This window comes from Acyrthosiphon pisum, chromosome A1, assembly GCF_005508785.2.
Source record: "Acyrthosiphon pisum isolate AL4f chromosome A1, pea_aphid_22Mar2018_4r6ur, whole genome shotgun sequence".
NCBI lineage: Eukaryota > Metazoa > Arthropoda > Insecta > Hemiptera > Aphididae > Acyrthosiphon > Acyrthosiphon pisum.
This window is the reverse complement of record NC_042494.1, coordinates 109451913-109472819: the sequence shown is the minus strand read 5'-3', so window position 1 is coordinate 109472819 and position 20907 is coordinate 109451913. Positions and strand designations below refer to the sequence as shown.

Below are 20907 nucleotides of genomic sequence, written 5' to 3'. Positions count from 1 at the left end.
AAACATGTGTTCCTTATCTCAACCCAAGGTCGTCGCCGTCTTGGGTTATTCACCACGATAAGAACAGAATAAAAATATTAAAAGTGGATGGAAAAGAATTGAAGAAATTCGCACAACTACTTTTCCAAATTTCACACCATTTGTACACCGGGGTGACTTCGAAATGTGGTACGAAGCCTTACCGTCCGCCGTTATCGTGTACGTGCTGTTGAACATACCCGACAGAATCAACTCTCTGTCGAATAAATTGGTTTACAATAATGTGAGTATCTGTTTTCGGGTTTTCCTAAGTTTCACAATACGAAAAAATATTAGGTGAAAGAAATATTTTTATATTTTTATTTATTTATCATTAATAAAAATAACATAATACCTTCATTTTCTACGAATATCTAACTGTTATGAGCAAGCTTATTGTGAATTGTGATAGAGATAAAGAGTGGGTACCTAATACAATATTGATTATTTTGAAACAAATTAATAAGAAAAACTACAGATAAAATGTACATTCAAATAAAATATAAGAACAAATATTATTAATTAAAACTAAAGTATATTAAAGTCAATTAAAACGAGCTTACGCTTATTGAAAAAGAACTTAACAGATATAAAACTAAAAGATTTAGCTCAAATCTAAAAATAACCATTTATATTAAATCTTTTTAACAACTGCATAACGTGTATGTTTTTTTTATACTAAATTTTCATTGAGTTAAATAACTTAGGGCCTAGATAATCATTAAATGACTGACCGAAAGATTTTTTTTGCATATATCATATATGACAATTGACAGAAATATCATACGCTACGTTCTTAACAAGTGATTTACTGAAATTGCCTTTAATAAAAATATTAAATACAAACAGTTTAGCATTTTTTTTATAAGGTGACTTAAAAGATAATACATTCAGATCACTATAATATTTATTAGTTTGAAGTTTTTTTAGTACACTAACACCCAAACTACCCCATACCAATAATCCATATTTAAAAAATTTACTGATATAGAGCACACATTGTCTGTTTAGGAATCAAATTTTATAGTGAAATAAATTTATAAGTTTAAGATCGTAATTTACCTACTAAATCGAGGGGACGTAATTCTAACGCAAGGGGAAGTAAAGCTAACGCAGTCCCCCCTCCGGTTCTCGATACCATGGAAAAAAAAAATTTTCCTACTAAATTATAACTATGTAAGTATGTAAGTTCCATTTTAAATTATTATCAAAGATAATGCCCAGATAACAAATTCTTGTCACCACTTTGATAGATTTACAGCTGTGTTGATTACACAGTTATATAAAATGATGGAGTTACATTTTGTAGAGATTTTATTTATAGAAGAGGTCATAAAATTTGTTTTTTTATTGTTTAGCGTTAAATTTCTATGTGTTGGACATTTATAAACTTTGTCTGACCTCTTAACCAACTGTTGCTTTATTGTTAACTCTTTCCCAAGAAATATCGGTAAAAAATAAACACGTGTCATCAGCATGGATCAATGTTCACATATCCATCAAATTTAAGATCAAAAACAAGATTTATGTACAGTAAAAATAAAATTCAGCCTAGTACACTACCTTGAAGAACACCGAATTTGATAATACTTTCTTAACTTAAAACTTCATTAGTCTTAACTCTTTGCTTAGTAAGTAACTGCAAAACAAATTCACACTCTATTAATACCAAAATTAGGTAATATCTGTTACAGTATTGAGTTTCTTACAATTTTTACTACTTCTGATTTTTCAATTTTCTTAGAAAGCAAACTGTCAAAAAAAAAAATATATTATTGACATATTTTATAAGATTATTTTTCGCTACTAAACTGAAATTCCTTGATCATTTTTTACCAAAATGAGTAAAAAATTCATTAAACATTTTTGACACTCCTTCTGGATCCACATTTGCATAAATTACTTTGTCATTATTTATTATATTACTAATTTTATCCTTATTGTTTATACTTGTTTTAGAGCATGTAACATCGTTTATAAGTCGACAAGTTAATTTTGAATTATGAGAAAATTGTTTTCGTAAAACCTTTATTTAAAAGTTTTAAAATATTAGTGTAATTATTTTTATATTTTTTGTAATTAGCTGCTAACATTGGTTGTTTGGGATTTTTTAACATTTATATAATATAGTAATGTAATTCAAAGATATGAATAAATAATTGGATAACTGCAATGAGATTAAAGTAATCCTATCGCGTTCTGTTGGATAGGTTTTCGAATTAGATTTGTAAGGTATCATTATATTTCTTCTTAAATAAAATATAACTTATGAGTGTCATTTGCATTATGGCTGATACGGTTCTGAATCTGTAGGTTTATATTCTTTTACCAACAAATTTAAAATACCTTATACCTGTAAAAAAGTAAAATCCTGGAACATTAAATATTTTTATGCTGTCCTAAACAAACTTAATATTCATAATAAAGGCATTTTTGAATTATTATATTTATTATTCTAGGTTTACAGACGCGATATTAGTCAACCTTGGCTTCAAAGATATTATGCCAGAGACTGGGAATTAACTGGTGATCCCTACAAGGCACAAGTAATATACATATATTTTATTCAAAATGTTATGACAAATGATCCTAAACGTTATTTAATGGTTATTTGATTTAAGGGCCTTGAAAGTTTACCAAATAAGCCTTCGGTTACTGGAATTGATTGGCAAAAATTTGGAAAAGGACCAAATCACTCATTCTATGGAACTAAACTGTAATGAAAACAAATTAATTTTAAAAATGAATTGTAGCTATAATAAATATTTTAGAAAGTTGTTTATGGAAACTGTGAAATCCATATATCTTGCTAAATATAATTAATAAATATGTAACATAATGTCTAAATATGCACTTGGTGTATTTCAATTTTTATTTCCTTTATATCAGTAAGCTTAATCATTGGTGTAATATGAATATTGAATAGTATAATTGAATTATTGATTTCATTTTTGATCAAAACAATCAACTTAAACTTATAAATATTAATTTAGTAAATAATATTATGAATTAATATGAAACTATTAAATATTAACTATACGGGGTTAAAAAATATCGTCCACGTTCTGTCCATATAAAACTGCATAGAATGCTATACTCTGTCACAGAAGAAATTGTGCCGCGGCCCTACCAAAATCAGGTTTTCTGTGCGTCCACATGTAACATCCTGCCACTTGGGAACCGGTTTCGGTAGCAGGGTGACGTGGGTTGGTGCGCATCACCGGCATGTTCTCTCATGGGACAGGGTATAGTATGCTATTTTAATATTTAAAAATCTAAAACATTTAAACAAAACTAACTATTACTTGTTTGAAATTTGATAAATATCTAGATATATCAAAATGTATAATACTCCTAATAATATCAGCTATGTTGTGGTTGTCCTTCAAATATGATAATCCTGTGGTTTTATAAAAAAATGTTTGACATTTTTGTAATGATAAATTAACTTTAATAAAAGAATCACAAGTTTATATATTATACTTACACTAATAAAATTATTATGCGATTATTGTTTTATAGAATAATAGTATATTTCCTCACATAAATAAAGAGATTTTGATTATTTTTAAAAGTAATTTAATATCTTTTTTAACATTATTATTTATCAATAATACAGTGTATCTAAAAATTAAAATGCACAAAGCAGTTGTCAAAAAATATATTAAATTACTTTTAAAATTATCAAAGAATTCCCATATTATCCTGTTTATTTTTCATTATACCACGCAATCAAAAATATATTCTGCATATTAAAAATCAAGATAAAAAAATAACATGTTCACAATATAGAATATAGAAGTCTTAAACTGTAATACAATATTTATCACAATATACCGCTGGTCTTGGCTACATTAAGTGAAACATACACAACAAAAATTGATTAATATCTAATAGCTTATAGAGAAAATTAAAATCAAATTGTTTTCATTGGAAAAACATTACACAAACAATAATTATTATTCCTACTTTATAAATGTAAGACATACCACATAAAGAATACAATACTTTAAGTAATATAATGGCCCTTGTAATAGATTAAATTGCACTAGCTTGCAATATACCACTACAGACATTTTACTATTATTGTTAATAAATAATAACTATCTAAGAGATTTCTTCGTATTCATCTGAACGTACTGATGGCGATGGAGATGTCCTTGAACTTTCTGATCTTCTAAATATTGATGGAGACATTGCTCTCTTTTTTAAGCTATATTTGTTAAGTTCATCAAAAAAAGAAAATTGTTTAATAATATATTTGTATATTTATTATTATTTTTTATTTACTTAGGTAATGTTGAAGGTTTAAACACATCAGTAAGTTTCCCTCTGGAGTCCTTATTAGAAGATACATCAATATTGTAAATGCTGGAACTGCTTTTAAAGGACTACAATGAAAATGAACAATTTAAGTTTAAAATTATAACAGGCATTCAATATACATACCAAATCACTATCATTATCAAAGCTTTTTGAACTTTTAGTTAACTTCTTTAGCTTGCCAAAAAGTCCTTTTTTCTTAGTTTTTTCTCCGCTTAAAATATCACTTTTAGAAGAACTATTTGATTGTTGGCTAAAAATTAATTAACTTATTCAATTTTTAATAGGTCATCAAGTAGGTACTGAGATATAATGTCATACATTGTATTTTGAACGAATAAAAAACCATGTCAATATAATTGCTATACTATGTTTCATAAAGCTAACTAAATGGACTAATGTGTCTATTAATCCTATATTTACCAACTTAAGAAATATTAAAATATTACCTGTCAAAACTATTTGGTTGTTTAGTAAGTCTATTTCTTGACTGACTACGTTCATCTCTTTTCCATATATCCTAAAAATGTTAAACATCTTAAATAGGCATCATCTTACTTAATTACCTCATTTTTATCTAGCTTAGAACTCACTTGATCAGTATTCCCAAAATTTTGTTCTAATGAAAGACTTTTTCTATACAAACTCCCTCTTATTGGAGGCTTATCATTAAAATCGTTTTCAGTTGATGACGACCTATACATTAAATTAATTATTAGATATTACCACGTATTAGCTTGTCTTTAACTGCAATTCGTCTAAGATTGTCATTGGTTTAGGACCTAAGCTCCCAGTATCTCAGAAAATATTCTTAATACTCTCAATTTCTACAGTTTAAGAAGAAAAAATATGCACATATACTTTATTCCAAATAAGTCTGGAAAAAAATCCCGACAGAAACGCGTTGGGGTTTGCACATGTACAATCGGCGCGGCTGACTACTGCAGCCAATCACAGCGGTTCTACCGTTAAGAGGCTGCGCAGTTTTTCCAGACTTATTTGAAATAGAGTAAAGTTACAAAAAATTAAGAACTTTACAATTTTACATACATTGTGTTAAGACAATTATTTTTACAGTAAATTATTTATACCAATAAGTTTGATAAAAAATGAGAAAAACCAGCTAGGTCAGTATTGCAAATTTACAACGTCAGTCTGCATACATCAATTATTTACTAATTTTGTTAAAATAATTAAATGTATATAATACTGTAAATAGTTTGTTGAACTTTTATAAAGTTAATTTTTTATTTTTAGGTTTAAATTTAAATATTTTTAGATAATCTAGATGTAATTATGGCAAATCTAATAAAAACTTTATAATTACAATACATTTTACCTGACACCGAAAACTGCACGTTTTGATCTGACATCTTGTTGATTTGTATTTATAACTAATTCTTTAGTCAACTCATTAACTTTATTTAGTAATTGTTTGATTTGTTCATTATTATTATTATTTAGTGTTTGGTTGGAATTCAAATCTGGTGATGCTTCTCTAGACGTAGATGATTTTCTTCTAGCCGGTGGTGTTGGTGCAATTATCGAGTTTAAAGATTTATTTGTCAGTTCATAGTTTTCATTTACCATTATAGTTAAACTTTTGATCAACTGTGATAAATTATTAATTTTAACCTCAAGCTGAGGATCAGTTCTTAACCGAACATTGCATAATCTTAATGACTCACATTCTTGTTCTATTTTGTCTTTTTCTTTTCTTAGTTTTTCATTAATTGTTCTTAATTTTGCATGAGCATCTCGTAAATCCATAAGATCACATTGCATCTAATAAATAAATAAATAAATAATGATTGTACTAAAATTGCTTAAACTAAATTAATAAATATTTAACAAATTCTACTATAATGTTACAGGTAAATATATTCTGTAGTTAAATATATAGTATTTAATATTGAAATTCATTATTCATATACAAATTATATATGAATTATGAATATATAAATTAGATTTAATTAAATAAATAAATAAATATATGTGTGATTAAAAGTGTTCATTAGTAAAATAGGTACATATTTATTATATATTATGTATATAGTATAAATAATTATAAAAATAAGTATTTTAATACCTTATAACCAACATTTTATATCAAAAAGTGGTTAATTTCTAAGTTTTCTATTACAGTAGAATCTGCTTAAAAGGGACGCCACTTAAAGGAGACTAATGCTTAATGACAGTCCCGAATTAATATATTGTATGTTAAATTCTTCGGTTAATCAGGACAGTCGGGATAATGGGGACAAATAGGTCACCGCCCGATGTGTCCCAATTAAGGGGATTCGACTGTATATGATATATATGGGGTCAGCCCATAATAAAAATATGGTAGTTCACATTTTAGTTTTTTATTATATACATTTATTATTATTATATTAATATTTTATTTATATTAAAAATATTTTATTGGTTTAGTATAAAACAATGATTTGTTGTGTTAGATTGTATTAGTTATTATGTTTTGAGTATATTTTCATCTATAAAGATAATTTATAATAATTTAAATTATTTAATCTTACCTCATTAGTTTTCTTCCTATTTTCTTGTTGGTCAACCTCAATATTTTTTGTAAGCTGATCTATACGCCTTTTTGATTCTAAACGATCTTTATCTCGCTCTCGTTCAACCTTACAATATTAATGAAAGATTAAAGATTAATATGGTTTATGTATTTACATACTGTATAAAATAGTATTTTAATTTACTTCATATAATGTTTGTCTTAGATCTCTAGCCAATGTTGATGTCTCTTGTAAAAGACGTTGTTGTTCTTCCCGTTCTTTTTGCCATGCTAGCTCCATTCTAGCCTTCAAACCTGTTAATTTGGATCTTCCTGAATTCAACAGTCGTTCTTCTTCCAACTAACATAATAAAAATTAATTTTTATAAAAATGTATATTAAGAAAATTAATTAAACAGACTTTATTAATAGAAGATGTCATTTCTGATTTTGTTATTTCCCAGGCTGATTTTTCTGACACCAGTTCTGTTTTTAACCTTGAACATTCAAGTCTTGCTTCTGAAAGTTGTTCTTCCATACAAGATACTTGTTGCTGTAAGACGTGGAATTCTTCTTTCTAAAGATTACAGTGTAAATAAACTAAAGTTTAGTTAAATCTAAAAACAAGAAACCATAAAAATAGGCACCTAAAAATAATAAAAAAAATAGATATTACCTGGTTATCATTATTTTGCACTTTATAATTTCCTTTTTGATGGTTAGAATCTGCTGAATCCAATATTTGCTTATACGAATCACGTTCTCTTTTGAACCTAAGAGTTTGAAACTGACTGTTTTTTAACTCTTCAGAAAGAACTGACATGCGATTGTCATAGCGTACTTTTAAAGCAGCAACTTCCGTTTTTCTGGCTTGTTCTTCATTGTATACTCTGCAAAATTTATTTATTTTTAAAAACTAAAAACATTTAACATTTTTTATTAAAACTAACTTAATTTTCATATCTTTTAGATTTTTTTCTAATAATTCTGTCTCCATTGACCTACTGTGCTGGACTTTAACAACCTTTTCAAAATCATCTAAATTCCGTTGTAAGCTTTCATTCTAAAACAAAATATTGTATTTAAATCCATAGTCTTATATGTTAAACTCTTATTTTACTTACATCTTTCTTAAGTTTTTCTATCTGTTCTATATACTGACTACATTGTTTATTTAATGTCCTTGTTTCTTTTAAATATTCATCCAAATTCTTTTTCATATTTTCCTTCTCTTTTATCCATGAATCGTTTGAATGAGCTATTTCTAGATCCTTTAACGTTTTCTACAGCACAAAATATCCAAATCAAAAACACTTATAAAAACATCTAAATGGTTTAAATTACCTGCATTTCTAATTTTTCTTTGTTCCATAAATCAATAGAATTGTTGTATTTATCTTTCAGTGTTTTTAACTCCAGTTCAACTTTTAATGTATCTTTTTTTCTACTTTCTAACAAACTAAGAAATCATTATAGTTATTAATTGAGTGCTCAAGCCTCAAAAAGTATAATAAAATAAAATAAATAATAATTGTGTCACAAATTAAAGTTCAAATACCATTGTAGTTTTTCTTTTTCTGCTGTCATTTTACTTTTAGCATCTATTTGTTCTTTTTGCAATATGTCATATTTATTTAAAATGTCTTTGTAATTCTTTCGCTCCACCATCAATTCATTTTCTATTCCTAGTAAATTATTAATTAATTCATTATAAATATTAAAATATTGAAACTATAGTAAATATTCTATAAATGTATCTAGGTACTTTTTATTTTTTTTTCAAATTCATTTTGAATATCCATTATTCTTTTATTTTCTTCAAAAGTTGATTGCTCTTGTAATTTTTTTATACTTTCTTCTTTATTTATTATTTCTTTTTTATGTATTGATTTCAAATTTTCTATTTGTTGTCTCTCATTCTATACAATATTTAATAAATAATATCAATATCATAATTCATAAATCATAACACTGTCAGTCCTGTAAAGTATTTAAGTAAAAGTATTCTAATACTTTTTTAAGTATTGAATAACTTTTTAAATACTTTCAGCATGAAGTATTTTGAATAGTATTTTAATTACTTTTTTTTGTATTAAATACTTTTTGGTATTGAATACTTTGGTTTTTTATTTTGAACATTTTATTTTTATTATTAATTTTATTTACATTTTATTTTTGTCAACTACAATAATAGAATAATAGTTTTATTTAGTATTCTGTATTTCTGTGTTAGCTGAAGCCCGGAAGTTTGTGAAAATCAGATTTCTAAAAATAGTCATTGAATAACAATATTCCCTTTAAACTATTAGCTAACTATTAGACAACCTACTACCTATGTGTATATATTACGATAGTTAGAAACCCACTTTAAAAACCAAAAGTATTTGAGTAGTATTTGAAATACTATACAATTAAAGTATTTGAGTAGTATCTTAAATACTTAAAAAAAAATGTATTTGAGTATTTACTCAAGTACTTTTTAAAAGTATTCTTTACAGGACTGAACACTGTAGAATATAAACATTGTATTATAATATATTATTTACATTATAATATTACATTATATTAGTAGGTACGAGGTACCTATGTGAAAACAATTAAAGTATGTGTTAAAAATGTCCTCTTAGCACATGCAACTTACATCCAAAAAATAAAAGCTTATTTTTATAATTTAAACAATTTACCTTAAGTTGGGTTTCAAGATCCATAGTTTTAATTTCCAACTGTTTAATAGCTTTTGTTTGCTTATCAAAATCAGCTTTAACCTCTTTAGTCTAATAGTAAAAATATATATTATGTTGGTACATTTTACTGTTATTTATTTATACTTTAATACTACTAACATTACCTTCGGTTGTGCTGGTTTTGATATTGGTTTATAAGTTTTTTTGGATGTTAATTTTGTTTGATATTCTAAAACTTTAGCTTTCAGCTGATCCTTTTCTACTTCAAATTCTTCTATTTTTCTTTTTAATACTGTAATTTCCTACAATTTATTTATAGAGTATTTTATATTTTAACTAAAACTTGTAAATCACTTATTTTTGTAAAAATCTATTTTATTGTGATTTATGAAGCATTTATACAATTATCTAAAACTTGTTTATACTTATATAACAGTAGATAGTAGGTTTAAAATAATATATAAATTACTTGTTCACTGAGCTCAAGAAGTAATTTTAATTCTGTTGCATCTTCAACATCTGAAATTCCCTCATCTCTATCAGCAATATTTGTAGGGCGATAACCTATGAATCATTTTTTTTTTCATAATTAAATGAAAGAAATTTATAATCTATTATTTACTTGTTTTTGTGGCCATTTTCTTGAGTTGCAACACCATTGACTCATTATCTTCTTCTAAACGGCTCACTTTGTTCCTCAATATTTTAGCCTACAATTTGTATTTTAATGTAATATTTGTATTATAAGATTAATGTGAGGTACCTATAAGTTATAACTGTAAAAACCCAATCATAGGCGGAACTACAGCCTGGACCAACTGGGCCTTGTTCTAGGCTAATCGCGCCCCGTAATAATGTATCACTAGTACTACTATACAGTATACGTCTATATGTAATATATCAAATGGATATCATACACAATGCCTTGCTCGCCCCCTCCCTAAGGCATACAATTCTGTACCGACGTGCGGTTGTGGTTAGGTATTTTAAATACTGAAATATAACATAAAAATAAAACTATAAACACTGTAGTATTATTTCAGTTCCACTATTGTCTTCAGAATTTTATAAATTATTATTTATTAATTATAAAATATGTTATACCTATGCTTGACTGTATTCCATTAAATAAACATAAATTATTGTCAACATTAACTTAACATTATATATTATATTACAATATACTTGTATAATTATTACTTGAATTTTTAAATAAAAAATCATATACAAATAAGTTTTTAAAAAAATAGTATCATTTATATCAATGAATTTTCCAACCCCTCCTCCATACCATTTATAAGTCTAAATGTCTGAATTGATCAGGAAAAGTGGCTCAGTCTAATAATAATTTCTAGTTCCGCCTATTGACCCTAGGTAAGTTTTAAAACATTACTTCTTCTTCAGAAAATCTTAATTGCTCCCTCATATCTGCTTCTCTTTCAATTGAATCTTGTAAATCCCTCTGTAGTTGAACTGGATCTTCTTGGGAATCACCTCGAGTTAATGACTCTCTTGAAACCCTCTAAACATTTATAAGTATTAAATATTTATAGGTTATGAGTTATGACTTATGAATCTAAAGGCCTATTAATATTTTGTTAATTTATTCATAAATATTAAATACTTCTCCCGATGCAGACTTAGGTATCATGCCCAGCATAGGTCTTTTTTTCTGATCTCCTTGTGTTGCATTAGATTTAGATTTTTCTAAATCACTTTGTAATCGTTCTATTATCTGTAAATATAATATTATATTTTACTAACAATAATAATATTTATTAGTATTTATGTAACTTACCTCTTTAGTTTTTTTGTCATTTTCAACTTTTTCATTATCTAATTCTTCCATTCTTCTCTCAGCTTTTTTTAATTTAAATGCTAAAATCCTACAATTCTTTGAAACTTGATCAAATTCTCTTCTCAGCATAATAAATTCATTATCTTGCTCCTCGCTAAAATATAAATTCCAAAACATTTTATATACCTAAGTGTTTGTATATTTATTTAAAATTATAATATTCTTTATTTAATTTTAAAATAGATGGCAAGATCTAACTTAATATCAAAAATAAAAAGTACCTACATTCTTGAGGTTCTGAGTACCTAGTTCAAAAGAAAGATATCCAAGTACTTTTTAAAATTATTATACATGCCGTATGAAAAATGATTCAACCGGAAACAGTCTCTCAGCCTATAATTCTAAGGATATTTTATTATATATTAATTATACTGCTATATTAGGTATAGAAATTTATGTTTCTATTGATAATTCAATTAAAACAATATTAAATTTAATATTACTAACTGTTATAAACATTTGAGTCAGTACCAATGTAGTACCATTGTAGATAGGCTCATAGTATAAAAAGATAAAAATAAATATAAATATTTTAAAAATGTCATTGTCTTAACTAAATAATAATATCTATAAGTAGTGTCAAAAATGTCAACTCCTATGAATAATATCTTTGGAATAATATCTAAATAACAACAATTGGATGAGGATAAATTGTTATTATACATTTAAAATTTTGAATATCCAATTCATCAAAATTTGAACTTAAATTGCTCATAAAAAACTATTGAGACTTTACACTAAACTTTTTTTTTAATTTCCAGCAAACAAATTCAGGAGGAATCATGTATCAAAATAAGGGTTAAAATTAAATAAATGACAAATTTTTATAAAACAATTTGAAAATGTTCATTATTTTAATGAATTTTGTTAAAATTTGAATTTTTGAGCGCTTGTATAAAAAATTGTGACTATATTTTTGATAATTTGTTGATTGGGATATGAACAACTAATGAGGAAACTTATATTAATACTATACATAAATAGAAAAAAACTAAAAGAAAGTTGAACATTTAAAATATAAATGTGTGCCATAAATACTAAATAGCACAGAGACAAAATATTTTTAAAACTATATTATGTCTATTAAATGTGAATCTGAATATTACAAGTATCTACAGTTATTCATTTTTAATTACACAACAAAACAAAATATCTTTTTGCGTAAAAATGCACTTTTTGTTTAGAAACCACCCTCAATATTAACAATCAAACCATTTCTACTGCTTCTAAAGGTGATGTCAATAAGAAAAAAAATACACCACAATAAAACCATTACATATACATGGGTTCCACCCATATATAAAATAAATTATGAGCCATAAATAATAATATTATACTAATAAATTATCACTAATAATTATTATTATTAGAATAAATGGTTTCAACTCTTAGAATAAATTAATACAAAACATTGTGGATACTGCAGGATAGTAATTAGTAGTGCAGTCTGCAGATATTACTTAAACAACAATATAGTTAAGAAATCATTATATGGAAGAATGTTTATACATTTATCGCTACGAGTATTATTTAAGGAGAGAACATATTTTAATTTTTAAGCAATGTTTCTAATCACGGTTTAGTCGCCGGGGATCTATGTGTTAGTTATAAACATACCTTTAGGCTTAAGTGCAAAACAGTTTACAGTATAAGCTAAGTTTATAGTGAAATTTAAAGCTCTCGTACGCACATGTACATGTCATTAACTCGATAACAATATAAAATTCATAAAACGACATTTTCGACAACTTACTTATTGTTTTGACAAAATTAAAGTTAGTTAACGTTGTCTGATTTTGATTCCGAAAAAATATTTGAATTCATCAGAAAATGTCTGAAGACAAAACACTTTCCGTTTTTAATTTTAATTATGATTAACGATTTAAAAAAATTCATATTTACAAGTTTTCTATTACAGTTCTAAGCTCACAATAATTGTATTAAATTTCATTTTTACAAAATGTTCCGTTCGATCAATGCACAATTTTCTGTCAAGTTTAAATTTTTTCAGTATCAAAATTGGACACCATAAAGTAAATTTAATTTTGTCAAAACTTAAGGTCTTCTGAGCTAAAATTGACGGCACTAGCAAGGCCCCGCGAAGGTTGCGGCACGGCCAATGTTAAGGAGTTGTGTATAGGCAATCATCTACATGACAAACTGTTATATTTATACTCTATTCAAGTTTAGAAACGACCCAGGCGGCCGAGTTATGCGCATGGGCGTGGCTTTATTCCGTGGTAGCGCATGAAGTACCGCCGTAGTGGGGACGACGTTCGACCGTCGTGAAACGAAAACTAGTCGCCACGCAAGTCTGTTTTTATTCTGAATAGAGTATAGTGTCATACTGTCATTATGCCATTATAGTATATTCTCAAGATAAAAGGTGTCCACAACCCATAGCCCATAGGAGTAAATAATGGCTGTTATCCTTTAAGCCACTAATCATAAGACGCATACAACTATTGTAAGGTAATTCATGAATTAAAAAGTTATTCTAAATTATACATTAATGTACCGAAAATTATCTCTCATTTCTTGCTCCATATTATGTATTTCTTTATTTAAATCATTGTTTTCTTCTGTCAAATCCTCAATTTTAGTTTCAGCAGCTATTAACTTAGAACGAATCAGTTGCACATCGTCTGACTTCACTTTAGTATTCTTGTTTTTATTGAGCTCAGCTTCTAATTCATGAACACGTTGTGTAAGCAATCTCTTTTCATCGCCGAGACTTTCACAAGTAGACTTCAAATCATTTATTTTTTGTTGGTGCTTCAACAACTATTATAATTAATGTTATTAAAATTTGTCTTTGTTTTATATTGTTTTGTTTTTACTTCAGAAGCTGTTGTACGAGATGTCGGAGTTGTATCCAAAGACGCTAGTCGTCTTAATAAAACATCACTCTTTTCTCGTTCAGCTTTCTCACATTTTGCTTTGGTCAATTTTAATTCAGCTTTTAAATGCAATACTTGGTCCTGAAATTACACACGTTATTGGATATCCATATTAATTGGTTACTTTACTAAAATATATTACACACGTATAATGTTACATTAATAATGTAATTGTGCTCACGTGTAAGTCTTCATCATTTATAATAGTCGCATAAGTATCAGTCGTAGTATCAGAATCAGCTAAACTAATAGTATCTTCATCATCGTTATACATATTTTTATCATTTGGCGTTGACTTCATCTAAAATAAATCAATTTAAAACTATAACCCTTGTGAAATGTTAACTTCCCAAGTGAATATTAACATTGTTATGATGATATTAACATGCACCGGTGTATATTGGGCGATATCTCCATTGTAACTATTTCTTGGGCTATGTACATCCATAGAATCCTTGCGTGAAAGATTTGTTCTTCTTCGAACCGTATATTCTGGAATTGCCTGTTCGTCATCTAGAATAAAAATAAACAATATTATAATTAAGTACATAGTATCTACTGAAGAATTGTACTTTTAAAATCTAAAATTACCTTCTACATTTTCAACTTGAGATGTAACACTATCTGAAAGTGTTGTCAAGTCTGGCGTCGATGTCCATGATGTAGTCTTTCGACTAGATCCACCACCTTTGTCTACGTTATAATAGTTTTTACCATTGTTTGTTATGTCTGGTGACATATTTTTCAAACTTGTTGGCTCATTTGTTGCCCTAAATTATTAATTTTGGTTTTCTTGTATATTTTCTTAGCTAACTATAATAAAAAGTGTTTACTAACTCATTATTTAAAGTAGGAGTCGATAGTGTAGTATCATCTTTCCTAAGCGATGACTTGCCATTATCCTTATTCCTGTTAGAATGATCTTTATAGTCCCTGGAAACATAAATAGTGTTAACTGTAAGTCTTTAATTTTAACTTTGTAACTTATTACAAATACAATTTTAAATAATTTTTCTGAATAGACAAATATACATATGTATTGAAAGGTGATTTACTTTTAGAACACTAAATATTGTTTTTACTTTATTGCCAGCATAATTAAACAATATTTATCTATTTCTAAAAGTGTTCATAATTGTATTTTTTAATGTATGTTCTATATTTATTGTAGGTACCTACATTTTTTTTTATCAAATTTTAATAAAACGTATTTTGTGTTATATTGTTTGAAATTAAAATAACATTTACATTTTATATAGTCTCAATATATAAAATGTAATATTGAAGATAATTTGACGCTCAGAGGAATAATTAGAGAGGTGCTTGGTGCTTACAGCTAGAACATAGTCACTGTAATAGTGTAGTATGCAGTCCATAGATAAAATTATTAAAAATTAGTCGCCAAATAGTTTCATATTCTTGGTAGTTATTTTTTTATTTATCATGTTTAATATTAAGTTAAGAAAAATGTATTCGTTAATCTTCATCAAATGTACCTCATAAATATATTTTGTTTCATTTGAATTTATTGTTACCAACATTTTAGATTCTGAGCGGAGCGATGAAAAAATTCGATTTTACAATGATGTGTTTTTTAATAAATTATGTGTCTGTCGTCACCTTTTAGACAGTGAAAATGCTTAGATTTTCTTCACCAGTATCTTGTACGATGGGAAAGTGAATCTAGTTGGTCCATTGGGTAGGTCAAAAATTAAAATACACAGTACTATTCAAAAGCGCCGGGAAAAACAAATAAATTTAAGGAAAAACGAAAATTTTTGAGCAAAATCGATTTCGGTTTATTGTGTAACTCTAAAACAAATGACCGTATATGCATGACATTTTCACTGATTGTTTATATTTGCATTTTCTATACACGATAAAGTTTAAAAAAAATATTGATATGTTTTGAATTGTTTACGGACATTTTTAGTTTTCAATTTCCAATTTCTTTAGAGTTTTTTTTTTCTATGAATGTCAATAAAATTGTATTTGTTGAATAAAAAAGATTGAAAATTTAATACAAGGCTCCTAATATATAAAGTTACAATGATATTTGAAAAATATTAAAAATCCGTAATCACAATTTATTTTTATAAGCATTTCAAGTTCAAATCTTGACAAAATACGAACAAATGACGAAAATGTGCAAATTATTTTTAATTAGAAATTCATAAAATTTTTATTTTTAAATCTAAGGTTTGAAAATGTAATACAAGATTCCTCAAGGGTTTTTTTACCTTTATATGAAAAAAAATGTCTACAAGAAAGTCAAATTAAATCGATTTCTCATGTAGCCATTTTCTTATTTTGTTTTAATTCAAAAACGAATAATTATTAATTATATATACATGGAAATTTAACTGAATGTTTATATTTTCATTTTCTTTACACCATTATATTTTGAAAATATTTTGACTCATTTTGAGCTCAATACGGACATTGTCAGTTTTTTAGGTTTTTTTTCTATAAATATCAATACAATTTTATTTGTTGGGTAAAAAAGGGTGAACATTTAATGCAAGGATCCTGATATATTGTTACAATAGTAGTTATATTAAAAATACATGGGCACAATTTTATATTTAGGTTATATATAATTTACTTTATTCACAATAATACATATCATCAAATATACTTAGTAATATCATAGGCTGACCGACATTCTTCGATCTAATCGTTTTTCTTATAATTTATAAATGATATTACCATTATATCATTGGATTCTAATTTAACACTATCCATTACAATGGCACTCTGGTAACTATAGCGCGACATCCATTTGCACAACTTTTTATTTTTGGTGTTTCTAAATTTCTTAATTGTGCATGTTAGTTTGCATTTAGTTCTATATTTATAATCTATATTTTTGTAACTGATAGGTGTAGGAAATATATGCATTCCGAAGTAGGCAAATAAAATATTTACAATTAAATAAATATAATTTCTATTTTAGATCTCTAATGTAAATATAATACTATAAATATAATTGTTCACAAGCATTAGCAGATGAGGGGGAAGGGGGGGTTCTATTGCTGATCCTATCTTAATTGTTTATACCTACCTAACAAATGAAGCTGGCAAATTTACTTATGTCAATTAATATTTTCTTTTTTACCTGTTATTTTAATTTTATCGATTATAATTAAACAGTATATATGTTCTTATACGACTGTCGACTAATTATTAAATTTTATACTATATTAAAATGTAGAAAACCTATTAATTATTAACACGAATAAATAATATAATATATTAATATGTTTCTTCATTGACTCTTTATATTTTCTAAATGTTAAAAACAAGTAAAAATTGAAAGAAATAATTTATCTGAGGAAATGGGAATCGTTCTCATGAATCGTGATAGTGGCGTTCTCTGGAATCTATAATACATAATGTTAACTGTTTCTCTAAAATAATTCCATTTTGGATTCAGTTTGCAGATCAAATTTTTACCAACTGAAAACCCGTATTAAATATTTAAATGATTAAATATTTTCAGTATAATATTTACTATATAAAGGTTAAACTATTTAAATTTAAAACTACATACCGATCGACGGTCATTCATAATATAAACGTGTTCACTATGACACTATGTGATCTTCAGAATTTTTTTGAAACTATATATACGAGTACACCTATGCAACCGAAATAAACATAACTAATTTCTATAAAATTATAAAATGTTAATCTGCTCAACTTTAATACATTATACATAATATCCTGCATAACTACAGTAAATATTTAACTCTTTACTCACAGTTAATAAATTAGTATATACTTACCGGCTTATACTATATAGATATATACTGAAACTGGGTTCTGAAACTTGAAGTTGTGTTACCTGACACTCCTATCGATCAAGATGGCATGTCTTATATTTCTTATTATAACTATTAACTTTTATTTATTTTATTTATTAATTTACTTGTTAATATAACAACGTACAACATAATATCAATATTACATTAAAATTAACAATTAACACCTCCCCATTAAGGCATTAAGCATAACTTGTGGTAGGGGATGGTGAGTTAACTTATCTATTATATTACCTGTTATATTCTTTATATAAATTATAAATGAAAAACAAAAAATATATATATACGTATGATCACACGGATAATAAGCGATTATAATAATATGATCTTGAAAGATGCAGTGGCACACTGAAGGAGCTGCACACCAGGCCTGACCCTTCCTCATCATATGGTAACGTATATGGTTACGCTTTACATAAACATTATAAAATTATTATATTAGGCCCCACCCTTGCAAAAGCGTGTTAAATATAAAAAATTCGATTTTTATAGTCCTAGTCTTATAATTTTATTTTAATTTAGTGTAATAATTCCCATCTATCAAATGAATGGTAGTATTTTTCCTGATTTTGAAACCTGCAATTGGTTTTTACTTTCTGCACTATGTAATAAATTATAAAATATATCTACACATTTTTTTTATATAATACGATGTAATAATAGATTTGTAATGTTTGACCCTCTTCCATGAAAAATCCTGTTACGCCGCTGGAAGCCGAAAAGATATATAGGTATACTAATACATTATAAATATGAAAGTTACAAAGTTCTCCAAATAAATCATATTGTAGGCATATTATATATATGTATATATAGGTATATCAGAGGCGTATCCAAGGAGGTGCTGGGGTAGCCGGTAGCCTACTCCCCCTTGAAATGTTAAGAAAATCGTAAAAAATGATTTCCATAGTCTATGAAAGTTATTGCAAATACAAATTTGTATAGTCGTACAGGAACCGAAACCTTAATTAAAACCTCAGTGTATATAAGTACCTATGCTAAACTTATGAGAGACCCTATAGTTAAACCAACTCTGTGTAAACATATTATTAGCCCCCCCTCCCCCTAGGAAAAATCTTGAATACACCACTGAGATATATTATATAGATAATAGGTATATTAATAGGCCATAACCTTTATACTATACTGAAAAAAAAACTTAGTATACTAACATATTTAAATTTTAATATTACATAATATAATAATTATACAAATGAGGTTTACCTGAAACACCGTTTGCATCTAGTCGGCCATCGGACTTGCGGGTGGAATCCTAGCGGACACAGCGGGTCGCCTTTCGCGGACGGTTTAACGTGTTGCATTTTTCGCGAATTAATTTCCAAAAAATAATAACAACACACGCACCCACACTCGCGTGCAATTCGTTTCCGCTATGCACACATACGATTACCTATTGATATTTAATAATATGTCCGTCACACTGTAATAATAATATATTATGCGCCCACCCTATAAACAGTTGTAAAATATACGTATATTTATTATGACGGTCGTGTATAAAATATATTTTGGACACCTCCTCTATAAATGGCGCTTTACCTGTTCTCGATCGTCATCGTAGCTCTATCATCGTTTATAAAGCGAGTCGTTTGGCGAAAACTCGCGCACTGAGCTCGACACACACGCACACATTTATTCCGCGCATTATTTTCGTTAGGCCATTTCGATACGAACAATATAAATACATATACGTACCTATATATATATACACATACCATAAACATGTATTCCGTGAGACGTGATTCTTCGCTGGGATTTCGCTCCGCCCATGACTGCCCGTCTCGGTATAAATAAACTTTGCTCATGCTACCGCCGCCACCGATCTCTGCACATAATATTATTATTACTCGGGAGTCGGGACATTTATATATTATTTTATATACAATCAGAGCAGTCTGCGGTGTAAACAACGACGAATAGGCAATTTAAGCGGTAAGAATTCCCGCGACGTAGGAATTATGGAAAACTAAAAATTCTATGCGCATACTTATAGGTAGGCATGACGTACCTACGCTGCAGTGCCTTCCAAATGGCGTAACAAGGCGGCTAAATGGGGTTAAAGGGGGAGAGGGCACAAAAAATAGTTTTCCCAGTAAAATAGTTTTTTATGTTTTTATTCTCGCTGTGTTATGTAGCCTTACAGGTAGATCAATTTACAATGATAATTTATTGAAAAACCGTGCGTTAAGATAATAGTGGTGAATGCTTATTTTGGGTATAGTGCATTGTGCATACAAGTGCGTATAAAGAATTATAGTGCATCATTACAATACAACATAACATGAATATTCAATATAATATAAGAAAATATAAAGTCACATCCCCAATGTAAATTGTAAAAACAATTGGAAATAATGCATAATAGTTCATACTTAATTAATACTAATATATAGAATATCCGATGGTATATGAATTTTGTATACTGAGGTAACTGGGTAAGTATATAGTGTGCAGGCACGTAGCCAGGATTTTATTTTGGAGGGGGTCGAAATAAATGTTAGTTCAATTTTTATGCTAAATTGATATAAAAACATTTTTTTTTTTTTTATAAACGGTACACAAAAATTTCGGGGGGGGGGGGGTCCAGACCCCATGGTCCCCCCCCCTGGATACGTGCCTGATAGTGTGGATGGGTGATTTTGAGTTTAGTTTTGCACCTCCCCAAAATGTTAACCTCTATGTAGACATGAAGTATGTAATATGTACCTATAATATACAATATATACCCAACATTTGTCAGAATCATAGAAACAATAAAGTG

General features: G+C 27.3%; 2 protein-coding genes across 2 annotated transcripts; one reads left to right on the top strand and one right to left on the bottom strand.

Moving 5' to 3' along the window:
- Positions 1 to 58: 58 nt before the first annotated feature.
- LOC100159988 lies at positions 59 to 2871 on the top strand. The gene is made up of 3 exons (XM_001947613.4): positions 59 to 262; positions 2478 to 2564; positions 2640 to 2871. Exons 1-3 carry the CDS (start codon positions 164 to 166, stop codon positions 2736 to 2738), a joined length of 285 nt encoding a protein of 94 aa, XP_001947648.1. The 5' UTR covers positions 59 to 163; the 3' UTR covers positions 2739 to 2871.
- A 936-nt stretch (positions 2872 to 3807) lies between these two features.
- Positions 3808 to 19799, bottom strand: LOC100572121 (golgin subfamily A member 6-like protein 22). Its single transcript, XM_029486314.1, has 30 exons — positions 19350 to 19799; positions 15139 to 15234; positions 14893 to 15071; positions 14687 to 14814; positions 14483 to 14602; positions 14242 to 14382; positions 13920 to 14185; positions 11342 to 11495; positions 11168 to 11278; positions 10937 to 11065; positions 10166 to 10253; positions 10013 to 10107; positions 9708 to 9845; positions 9544 to 9633; positions 8731 to 8778; positions 8625 to 8691; positions 8418 to 8544; positions 8204 to 8318; positions 7984 to 8142; positions 7810 to 7922; positions 7536 to 7749; positions 7281 to 7436; positions 7065 to 7220; positions 6879 to 6986; positions 5681 to 6126; positions 4935 to 5037; positions 4791 to 4861; positions 4468 to 4594; positions 4309 to 4409; positions 3808 to 4231 (listed from the first exon to the last, which is right to left on the bottom strand). The coding sequence occupies exons 1-30, from the start codon at positions 19445 to 19447 to the stop codon at positions 4126 to 4128; spliced, it is 4050 nt and encodes a 1349-aa protein (XP_029342174.1). The 5' UTR covers positions 19448 to 19799; the 3' UTR covers positions 3808 to 4125.
- Positions 19800 to 20907: the final 1108 nt, after the last annotated feature.